This window comes from Thamnophis sirtalis, unplaced genomic scaffold, assembly GCF_051295495.1.
Source record: "Thamnophis sirtalis isolate CommonGarterSnake01/CBP01778 unplaced genomic scaffold, rThaSir2_p1.2 scaffold_6, whole genome shotgun sequence".
NCBI lineage: Eukaryota > Metazoa > Chordata > Lepidosauria > Squamata > Natricidae > Thamnophis > Thamnophis sirtalis.
Genome location: NW_028261386.1, coordinates 72,751,795 through 72,764,278, shown reverse-complemented (window position 1 = coordinate 72,764,278; position 12,484 = coordinate 72,751,795). Strand labels below are relative to the sequence as shown.

The 12,484-nt window shown below is 34.1% G+C and overlaps 1 protein-coding gene across 30 annotated transcripts in view; it reads left to right on the top strand.

Annotated features, from left to right (window-relative positions):
* The window catches only part of AFDN (afadin, adherens junction formation factor), a 95,098-nt gene extending 90,033 nt beyond the window's left edge, over positions 1 to 5,065 (top strand). For all 30 annotated transcript variants that reach the window (XM_087718154.1, XM_087718153.1, XM_087718164.1 and 27 more), the window contains 2 exons: positions 2,303 to 2,384; positions 2,876 to 5,065. In XM_087718154.1, the coding sequence (XP_087574280.1) occupies positions 2,303 to 2,384; positions 2,876 to 3,020 (227 nt within the window). In that variant the 3' untranslated portion in view covers positions 3,021 to 5,065. The remainder of the gene's footprint in view (positions 1 to 2,302; positions 2,385 to 2,875) is intronic.
* The last annotated feature ends 7,419 nt before the right edge of the window (positions 5,066 to 12,484 follow it).

Genomic DNA, 12,484 nt, shown 5'->3' with positions numbered 1-12,484 from the left:
CATGGAAAAAGGCTGTAATCTAAAATGGTTATAGCAGACTATTGCTCTTTCTATAATAAAACAAAGCAGATAATAATGCTGTTGTTATTATAGTTAAGATGAGAAACTTCAGAATTAACATTCACTTCTTAAATATAATGTTTCCCCAGATTTTGCCAATCTTTATATTTTGGAAATGCTATATTATAAATACGTGTATAAAACAGTGCAATATCATATCACTGTTAAATAAACCAACAGCTGAATGACTGCACCCAGAAGTGCTTATTAGTTGCTCCACTTCAACTTGGAAGTATTTGAATGGCGGACTCTGTCCTGGGCCCCGTTATGATCAACACTTTGAATAGTGGCTTGGATGAGGATGCTGAGGGGACTCTTAAAAAAATTTGATGATGGCACAAAGCGATGAGAAGCATCTAATACTTTAGATATAGGTGAAAACATTTTTAAAAACGGTCTAGAAAGATTGAGCATTTTGCTGAAATGAGTAGATGGAATTTGACAGAAATTTTAAAAAACCCTTTCAGTAGGAAAAATGCAAGGCACATTTGTACAAGCTGTCAGTTAGTGGAATGGGCTACTAGAGGTCTTCAACTAGAAAGTAAATGGTTATCTGTCACATCTTGCACTGGGCAAAGCATTGTACTAGATTATCCCCAAAGTCCCTTCCTACTATGATTCTGTGCTTCTTTACCTAATAATCATAATTAAGATATATAAACAAGCTAAGGGTGGTTATTCAAAAATTCCATATAATTTGATGTTTCATCTGTCCTCAGTATACAGTCTATAACATCCCATTATAACTATTTTAAAAAAATTAAGTTTATAAACAGGTCACATATTCCATTTGAACTTTCAATCTTCCGTGAAGGATGTCTGCCTAAAGTAAAAAGCTCTTTGCACATAATGCAAAATCACTACGCAGCTTCTCTCTTCATTTCATTAACACTCATATTGCTGTCCTTAAACAAATGTATGGCAAACTCTGCTTCTGCGAAATTAAACTTTCCCAGCTCCTTCCATTAGATTGTTGGGATTACTTTAGAAGACTGGCACTCTTCAATTTGGGAATAAAATGTGAGCAACTATAACTAATACTAATGTGGATGAGGTTCTATGTTTAGATAAACTTTTCAACATAAAAAATATAATCTTAAAATTGGACATGAAGCAAAATTTATTTCTAACTAACATATTATTAATATTCTGAGTAGATTCCTAGTGTTTCCCTAGAAGTTTACCTCATTAATTCAGTTTCACACTTCACTAAATTCATAAGCTCACTAAATTCAGTTGAGATGTCTTAGAAGTATCTATGCATTAAATTCTCTTTAACTAATTGTTGGGCACCAGTCTGATATTAAATACAGCTGTATACTGCTGAAATCTATAAAATATTTAAGTTGAATAACTGAATGAAGACTACTAATGGAAGGAGTATATAATATGCTTTTGTGAACAAGGCTTACAAGAAAAACACATGCAGTATTTAAAAACTAAAAATATTACTTGAAAACGCAAACCTTTCATGGCCAGAAGAGATGGTTTTACTTAACCAGTACAAACAGCAGAAGTGAGAATCTATGAAATGTGGGGGATGAGTTTATATTTCAAATGCAAATGATGTGTTTAATCTTGTGGCCTTTGGGGAAGATTCATTGGTAGTGTAAAGGGTTTGCTGTTTTTGCTATTGTGTTTGTTCATATGAGAGCAAAGTATAAAGGTGCAGTGCTGCAAAATGTATACAAAATAGACATTTTAAAAATAGCATTTCTAAATAGGCATTATAGAGTTAAAGATTCATTGTGGACATTGTGGAGTTAAAAGAATATATTGAAAAGTTGTCATAAAACTATATATTCAAATTCTGCACATTCTTAATATTTTACAATCTATTATTTGGGAAATATAAAGGCAATAGTTCCTGATGTTACTGGATATGTTTTCATCCAGTCTTATAAGCAGGAAGGCTAAAGCTTATTTTGCAATTATTCATGCAAACTGCTTAAATTTCATTTAAATCACTGGAATTTTGGCAATCTGTATACGCAAGATTTGGCAAGTGTAGATATTTATTTCATATGTATTTGATTTAATTTATATTGTCCATGATGAAAAGTTGTCATTTGATAGAAATATTTGCCGTTATATTCAGTTTTCAATAATTTTTTCCCTTTCTTATAAGGGAGCTGGTAGTGTTAGGAGACTTGATCTGAAAGTATAGTGTCAGATCCATTTTAAGCACTGCACCTTTTCAGAGAAAAAATAGTTATTGTTATTTTACTTTCTTTTTACAAAGGCTCGAACTACACTGGATCTACTGGAGCACTTGCAGGTTCACAGGAATCTTATTCAGACCCAAGAGAGAAGAAATTGAAATGGTAAAATGGAAATAACTTTGCTTTTAAATAGTGCTTTATTGGTAGGAGATATTAACATATACTCCTGGTTGATGTTTAGGTGATTAAAGGTTTTTAAGGATCTAAAATATTTTTAAACATAGCAATGTATCCAATAAGAATGTTTAGAAAATATTGAAATATTTTAGAGTAATGATAGTTTATATGTAGAACTCCAGAAGCAGGGCATTGGAATCATCTGGAATTTGAATCCACCCTATATAAAATATTTTAGGTTTCCTAATAGCTACACTAATGTTTAACAAATGCTCTAATAATATGAACTATTTAATGATGAAAAATTGCTATTTGATTATTTGTCCATTTTTAATGTTTAATTAGTAATTAACCTATCTGATTTTAAATAAAAGGATGTGAATGTTGTAGACCAAAGCTAATGAGAAAAACAGAATAACTGCACTTAAAATATAATGTATTTTTATAACATTGAATATTTTTTATATTTCCTGCAGTCAGGATACAGATATACCTGGTGCACCAGAGAACTTGACTTTCCGGGAGCGACAAAGACTCTTTTCACAGGGTCAAGATGTGTCTAACAAAGTAAAGGCATCTAGGAAATTAACAGAATTGGAAAATGAATTAAATACAAAGTAGGATAACCATCACCTTATCAAAAAATCAGAAAATCTCTATGGAACTAGAGTTGGGCAGTTCAAGGAGGAGAAGAATCTCATACCAAATGGGATAATTCTTTTCCGTCTGGACTATTTCTTTCTAAACTATATGTTGCAATAGCAAGAAATTCAATTATTTGCCAAGTGCTTGTGGTTTATACAATTGAGGCACTGTAAAATTTATTTTAATTAAATAAATCAAATGTCATGTCCTTTTCCACATCATTGTCCTTCAGCTGCTTTTGGAACTGTCTGGAATTGTTGCTTCCTAGTCTTTTACAAAACATGTAAACATCTGTTAAGCAGAAAGAGTGGCTGTAGCTTGAACTGCCTAACTACCACTGCTTGTTGCACTGTAGGTTTGATACAAGTATAAGGTAATATAAAATTTTAAGAGATCTTGGGAGCTAGTCTTTCAGATTAGTAGCATAATAGAGAACACTAATATTAGGGGTCCAATTTCTATAGATAAACCCTTGCTATAAACACACTTGATTATTAGAAGTAAAAGGGCTCCGTTATCATGTCCATACTAAGCCACATAGAGTATTCTATGTACACCTAGATTTTGGACATTAAATACTTGACTGGTTTTGATGGCAGTCCAGCAATGTAACAAGATATGCATCCTATTTTTCCGACTGTCTTATCTCTTCTTACACTGAAGTATTAATCACTTCTAAAACTTGAGTTTTGAAACATTGATAAGAATTTAAAAAATAAGAAATATCGGACACTGGGTATGGTGGTGTGTGTGCGTGTGTGCGTATGTATTGTTTTAAAGCTATTCTGAAATGTCACACTTTAGCAATATGGAATAAACTTCAAGTGGTAGCTCCATTATAGCCAAGATAAAACCAAAGTTAAATATTCACAAATGGACTAAAGACATCAATTATCAGTAGCAGGAAATTAAGCACTACACGCAGGGGAAATGTGGTTACTTGTGGCTGCAAAAGGAAAGAAAAATTGCCTTTCATTAAGAATTTCCTTTGAGGGAACCTGGCAATATTCTGATGGCATGTCATCAGACGTTTGTATAGAAAAGTGCTGGTCAAGGTACCTCTAGTTAGCTATTGTTCTTTTTCTTTATATTGTAGAATTGTAGAAGATGTTGGCAGTTCAAGCTATTTTACACACTATGTTGCAGGATTATTTAATTTTTAAATGGTTGAAATCTGTTTCACCCGCTGATCTTTCAGCTATATGTATAGCTGATGTTAAGAATAAAGACCTCATCTTAGTTTGTTTTCGCATTGTGTGATGCTTAAAACAATATATTGTGATTCTAAACAAATTTTCTATTTGATAAAGTCCTTAATTGGGTTTTAGATGATTTTTCTGTATAATATGTTCTCTTATAAATATATATTTAGGGAATTATGCACACTTCCAAATGCAGAGGGTAGACTTTACTGCCTTAGAAATCACTTTTAATAAGAGTTGTATGATAAAAAAATAAATGCAAGTTAAAGATAAAATTGGAGTGTAAATATTTTTTTTACATAGTTCAGGTTTCTTATTTGAAAGTGTTCTTTTAATGTTCATCTGTTAAATATGAAGTAGAAGATTAAATTGGTTGAAAGTGTTAATGAAGGATTGCATGCTTGTTATGTCTGTTATTCAGGGAAAAAAGGAGGTGTCCCCCAATTTATCTTGAGAACACTAGATATTCTGTGGCTGGAATACTGTTGCTGCTAGAATTTAAGGACAAAATATTAACTTACTGTGGAGTGGATTTGAACACTATTGGGCTGGGGAGGGCAACTATGGCAACTTTACAACCTGTGGATTTCAACTCCCAGAATTCCTGAGCCAGGAATTCTGGGAGTTGAAGTCCATAGGTCTTAAAGTTGCCATAGTTGTCCACCTCTGCTTATTGGGCATTCAAGCCATGTGAATATGAATAAAAATGCTTTTCATAACTATTGATGCATTATGGAGAAAACAACATAAGAACTGCTGTGGTTTCCCATTTCTACTGTATTTCACTTGCAACCTATTTTTAATAAACTTTGTATTGTATTTAACTTTGCACTGTATAATGTCTGATCAGGAGTATTTGTTCATATTATTCAGACATATTTTCTGTTGCAATATTAACACTTGCTAGCAATTATAATCTGGGAGAATTAAACCCCAGTGTTTAATTGAAGCTATTGATTATTCTCTGGATAATTAAAATGACAATCTATTTTTGTAGCTAAAGATTTTATGAAATATTTGATTTCCAATGCACAGAGTCTTTATTAGAACTTCAGAGTTTCCTTATTTAATCCTCTTCCATCTAGACACAAAATATGGCCAAGTATAAAATAGTAAATCACAATGAAGCCTTTAAACTTTAATTTAAAGTTAAATAAAAACTAACAATTTAGACCTGTAAGGAAATCCAAAGTACATACTTCACATGTAGTATTCTATATAATGTACTGAACTTAAATAACTAATAATGTTTCAGTAGTTCAACTATAGCTGTTTCATAACATTTAATAGCTACTGGCAATGAATTAAAATTAAAAACCAAAAAACCCAATACTTGTTAAAACCAATTTAACAATCAGCAATATAATGTATGACTACATATTTTAAATCATGCTTAATTTCAGGGAAGGTGAAAAAAAGCTTCTTCACTTTCCAGAATTTTTTTTTATCTTTTTTTTATTTTAATTGAACAAAAACACACAGAAAAAGAATCATCCTTCATTACTTCTTGTAGAAAGTGTGCCGATTGGTTACAGATAACTTTCGTGCATTTCTTCCACAGTCATTACTTTTTGTTCACATTATTAGATTATACACTTTAAATCAAAACTCTTTGTATATTTTACTATCAATGTACCACAATTCTCATTTGACTACAATTATTTGAACATGCTTTTACCTCAAATCATTCATACTTAAAGACACAGCCACATAATGGCATTCATTAGCTATTTCAAAAAATCCTCCAATAACATTACACCTTTATAACATCTTTTCAGTAAAAGTCAATAAAGTTTCTAAACCTTCCCCCCTTCCCCCACAATCACTGTTTAGAATTTATATCCAAGTTACTTTTGCCAATACTATAGCATGTATATATTGTTAAACAATGTCCATTGACATTTCCTTGTTATTATAATTGGCTAAAAATCATTTACTATTTATGTCTTTTCTCCTCTCATCAGACACCTCCCCCCCAAAAAAAACCTTACACCTTTATAACAAGATCTAAATAAAAATTTGTTAATAAAATTTATAGGTCTTTTTCCCAAGTCACAATTTATATCCAAATTTTTTTTACTAGATTGCCAGTACATGTATATATCATTAAGCTATATCCATTATTTCATTATTGTTATTATAGTTAATTAATTGTTAGTGAATAAACATTTGATAACAATCTAAATCTTAAGAGTTACTAAATTCCTACTTATTAATCACCAAAATCAATTATTTTTTTATTATCAACTTTCATTGTCAACCTATATCTTTCCAGTAACAAAACAGTCTTCTCTCTCTTGCCAATTGTGGTGTCAGTCTTCTTTTTATTTCCTTTATAAGGTTTTTATAGACTTCTCTCTGCATTTTGTTGCTTGAAGGATCTCTCTGGTAATCTCGTTGCCCACCAGCTGTTACTAAAATTAGCTTGTCTTTGGTTGTCAAACTTGCTTCTGAAAAAATTTCTTAAGTCCATCATCCTTACTATTTTTTTCTTCTGTGTCCTGGAATCTGGGGTAGAGCTCCAATTCGTCGAATCCCCTTTTCCATATTCCCTTCTTTCCACTTTCACCCACATTTGCTCCATTAATAAATTTATCTATTGTCTTACCTTTATCTTCTATATCTTTATTCTCCCCTTTAATTTTGGGGGCTCCAACCCCATCATCTTTTGCTGTGAGGAAGACTAGTCTTTCCAACATCTCAATTCTCCCATATCCTTCAAATAGATTTTTAATTCCAGCCAAGATATTTTGGAATGTTAAGGTTTCCTCATCTGAATATTGATCCATGTTTCCAAAACAGAAAAAATAAAGAAAAAAAACTAATAGCTACTGCCACTCTAGCCTTCCAGGCCTCTTTTATTTTTTATTTTAGATTGACTTGAATACAAGTTCTTTTATGCTCTTCAAAGGAGAAGGGTTCTGTTTTTCCCCCTTTTCTTTCCCCTGCCAAAATAGTTCTCAAAGGCACCTGTGAAAACAATTCATGCCCTTCGCTCTTTATCAGTTTCTGTAAACAAGTTGCAAACCCTTCAGCTACAAAGTCAGTGAAGTCAAAGAAGGAAAGAAAAGAGATACGTTGTTTCAAAAACCCCAGCCTCTGATCTCAAAGTGGCAGTGTGCTACTTTTAACTTTCTGATATTTATCTCAGCTTATAGGAAACAAAGTTCTTTAGATTTCTTTTAGTGAAATTTAGTAACAAGTAATAGGAAGAATTGTTAAAATAAGGTTTTAATCCAGAAGTCAAAAAATAAAGGAACAAAATCAGAAGAAAAAAAATCAATCCGTTCACTTTAAGAGGAGAAATGAGAAACGTTGCGAGCACTTCAATCCACAAAGAATAGTTTACAAAGGAAAAAAAAGCTTTCCACAGCAATCCAATTAGGGTTAATTTTGCAGCTCAATTCTTTTGCTTAATGATCTAATTTGGCTTTAAAGAAAAATTTCTTAGAGCAGTCTTTCACAAAATAGAAAAAATACCTCACCATTCACTTTCCAAAATTTGTGTCTCAGTGCTTCTGCAGGATAGCTCTCCGTACAGTAATTAATATCTGATGCATAAGTTACTAATCTTATCAAACTGAATTTTATAAACTCTGGCATTCATGCACTGTTCATTTCTTCAGCATAGGAAAATAGTCTACATATCTCCTGCTTCTTAAATGGGATTTTCAGTTTTCATGCTTCTGACTATAATCACTTGTGGTAGGATAGAAAATTAAGATAAAATAATGTAAAAAAAAACAGTTGGAAACAAAAGAAATGGAGTTGTGTTTCTGATATATTTCATTTAGTACACTTAGTTTAATACAAGTAATGAATATCAACTTTTCTTAATTTCTTAAATTAGTAAACCCTACTATTATAGAGTACACACATTCCTCCACATTGTAAAATGTTCATAATTTTATGCCTATTTTAAAAAGTTCAAAACTTTGTCTAACCATTTTGTTTCTAGCTTCAAATTTAATGTTTGTTTTAGAGTTACATTTCTGATAGTGATTACTACTTGCTTCTTTACCACAACCAATATTTTGTATACACAATACAAACCTTACTAAAGTCATTACAAACAGCAGGTGCCAAATAATGCCTTCTCTTTAAATTTCTCAACTTGATGAATTTTGTGGTGTATATGTGCATGTTTGGCTGTGTTCAGTCATGAGAAAAATCAGCTTGTACTGTAACCTTAAAGTTGCTTGACCTTTTAGTAATTTGCTTAGAGGAAACAAGAAATCACATATTTCTATTGCTATAAAGTCCTTTGTGATATTACAGAAATTATGCAGAGGTATTTTCCAAGTCAGGCCTCTGAGAAGATGATCATTGGGGGGGCGGGGTGTAACAAAATGCTTGAAATAATCAGCTTCTTCAGGCATGTGAAAGTCTTTTAAGAGCACCTCTAGCCCTCAAACAAATTGGCAGGTAATTTTTATGTACCAAAGCAGAAAAAATATTAAATATATAGAACTATAGTGTGTGCGTATGTGGGTGTGCGTATGAGTAACTGTATGCATGGCGTTAAATTATATGTTAAATATGGAGGTTGTTCTGGCCTCATCTGTTTGGGAAGTTTATCCTCAAAGTGCAGCACTTAATGCAAAAACATTGGTGTATCCCACTTGTAGAGTTTGTTTGTGTATTCATGTCAAAAGCATCACAATTAAAATAAGGCATACTGTATGACAAAAAAATTAAAATAACTTCCCCCTGTACAGTATTAATACATTTAATTGCAATTTAATGGCTATTTCCTAGTTTCTGTAGAAAATTGTGGAATTTAACAGCATTTATACACATACATTCATGTCCTAAGGACAGTTATTCAAATCTAACCAAACGTCTCGTCAAGGGGCTGTCACCATAATTGCGAGTCCTATCTTAATAAGTTTGCAGCATGAACAATGCATTTGATTTCTTTCTTCACCAGTAACAACAGCAGATCCATGAGCTACAGCCCTAACCATTATGCCCTTAAGTATACAGGGGGAGAGTCTGTTTCATTGTAGGAATTTCCAATCTTTTTCAGCGAATGGGCATAGTTGGAATTTTAAGAGGGTTTAGGGATATTGGGAAACTTAAGGGAGCACATATAAATTATCACTTCTGTACAGGTAATTTCAATAAGTTAGCATCTCTTAATATTAAAAACTTCAATATCATCAAGAATGCATTCTTGCCTTGTACCATATGATTGGGTTTGACAAAGTACCTAGCTTATGCTGCAAATCAGAAATATGGCACTGGGATAACCACCACTATGGATATGTGTATCAGTTTCTTGTGCATCTATCTCAATCTTGTGGCTTCCAGTATTCCGAAAGGGACCACTATGAATACTTGGGAGAAATGCCAAGATGGAGAAATGAGAATGAGATTGTTCCAATGAAAACAAGACCTATTGCATATTTAGAAATGGACCTTAAGACTGCATTTAACTTCCTACTCACTTATAATTTTGTTCTGTTGTGCCAGCTTGAAGGGAAGGTTAAGCTCAAAACCAAACAATTTTTACCTTATTCTCCAGAGCCCTAGAGAATGGATGGGCACAGTTGATTCTTAGATTAAACACAATTGTTTTTTTGTGGGGGAAAGGAACAGATTTTTTCCAGGAGTAGTTGACCCATCGAATAAACACAAGCACTACTGCCTGCTGCAGATAACAAAGAACTGGGAATGCTGGGGGGGGGGGGGGGGGTTCTCTCCTTTTCGTTTTACCAAGCTCTGCTTGCAACATCAGTGAGACTTCTGTTTCCAATAGCCGGAGAAACGAATGAAAAGAGGCCAGGGAATATTGGGGTACATCAGACCTGATTGTTTCGTGTCTCTGACCTGTTTTCTCACAGTATTCAGCAACTTATCCTTTAAGCACGGGGGAAACAAGCCTCATGGAAAATATTCTTTATTTATTTGAAAGCGAATACTTCATCGTCTAGGCCAGGGCATTTGGAGGGGCTTCTTCAAGGCCGGTGGTGCCCCAACCATTCTTCCTAGCAAAAAGCCTCCCCATCATCATCGCTCCCAAAAAGGCACGCGCCGGGCTTCGCAAAGCGATCGCTTTCGACGATCCGCTTATGCCGGCGCGCTCCTCTGCAGAAAGCCCGGCGGGTAGCTATAGCAACCCCCGAGAAGCTTAGTCGTGGCTTGTGATTGGATGGTTCAAACCCCTTTCTTGAAAGTGGAAGAAGGAACGGGGAAGTGCTCCTTCGGCATTGACTATCTGAGATGGTCCGGCCCCAAACGAGGAAGCCCGGCAGCGCGGTTAGCCGCAGTTTTGTGTCGGAGCAACAAATTCGGCAGCTGGAACGGAAGCTGCGAGTGAGTGTTGAGATGATGTAAATCGGTATCACCGTGCAGCAAATCTACCCATCTAGGTAGTTACTAAAAATCTACACCAACTTGATGATAACATCCATCAATGGTTAGCTACCAAAGCAGATCTTCTAAGCCTTGAGAGGAGGAAGTGTGACATAAGGTGTCTTTAGATATTTGGGATCAGGAGTTAAAGCTAGGAAAGCTGTGATCTTGTGATGATCTCATCTCAGTTTTCAGACTCCTCCACTAGTATCCTTCAGTTGCATTACTTTACACGGAATTATTAACATCTCTTCGCACAATATTCCTTCTTTTTTATTTTTTATATATTAAAAAAACTTATTTAAATAATGATTTAGTATTTATTAACTATCTGTTTTTAGCTTTGTTGCACATTGCCCAAAGTCATCTATCATGAGATGGCAGTTACATATAAATTTGATAAATAAATAAACCCTTATCATTCAGAGCAAGTGTGGGCAAATACTAATGGGGGCTGTAGACCCAAACTGTGATATGCCTAAAACAAATGGGACTCCAAAGACAGGTGGGTTTCAAACATTTGAAATTTTAAATAATTAGTTCAAAGATCCAGTGGGAGATGAGCACAATAACAAAATGCATATCTATATTTATATAGACAGCATTGCTATCTATATAAAACATAGGCTTTAAGGTTTCTATCATTATGAGACCCGGCTTCTTTGATGGAGTGATTGGTGGGATTTAAGGTATGAAAGGCTGAATGATACAATTGCTGAAGAAGGATTATTATCAGAGGTGGGTTGCTCCCGGTTAGGCCCAGTTCGACCGAACCAGTAGTAATGGCAGCGGGAGGCTCCTGCCCGGATGCTTCTGCGCATGTGCATGAGCAAACTGGTAGTAAACCAGCTAGCAACCTACCACTGATTATAATAAGCTACTTTGGCTTGTTGCCTCGCTGATTGTACTTGTTTAAGTTCAGGTCCCTCTGAACTGTGTTTTGTCAGACAAAAGAAGAAAGAATAATTGTGCTGGAAACAGAAAATGCCCTTCTGCATCTCAAGCTTGCAAAGGTAACAACCATTTCATTTCTTCAACCTATTATTTTGTGCATATTTTTTTCTAGACTTTCCAATTTAAACACTGAGCTGAAGTCCAAAACAGCCTGTCTGTTTTTTAGGTTTCTTTTCTTCACTCAGAGTGGCTATAGTTACCAAAAAGATTTTTTTTAAAAAAAATCCACAAAATGCCTGATTTTGGTTATGGATTTACCTGAAAACTATCAAAACTGATTGTGGTTTGTGTTGTGAACTAACAGGTGATACCTTGGTCAGCAAAGCACTGAATAAAGAGAGATTAGCATCCATTTTGTGATGGCAGTTTGAATGCACATCCTTAACTGTGCAGGTGATTACTGTGAGTTTCAGTAATCTCTGAAAATGCAGTTAAGCATAAGCGGATTTGAAAAACATCGGTCAACCTTCCCTCCCTGACTGAAGCACTAAATGACTGATCCAGTTCTTGGTTTAAAAAATCAGCCAGAATATGTATGCATGTGGATAAAAACAAACTACCATAAATAAACAAGACCTAAGAGCCTTCCCAATATTTAAAGTTATTTTTTCATGCATGGTTAGTTTACCCCAATATTTATTGTCTGATTTAAAAATTCTCAGATCTAGATTATTGATACTCTCTGGGTTGTTTTTCATGCTAGACAACGGCTCCATTCTCATTAATTAAATAATTATATCTAATAAATTTGGGAAAAGTTTGGCCACAAGAAAACAGAAATTTAGTTCAGTGGTACTGAAGTTGAGCCAGATATATGGCCTGAGTCTGAATTACACCAAGGGTCCCATCTGATTCATCATCCTGTTTCCAAAGAAATCCACCAGGACTTAGCTCTCCTCTGTTATTTGTTCCAAAACAACACGTTCA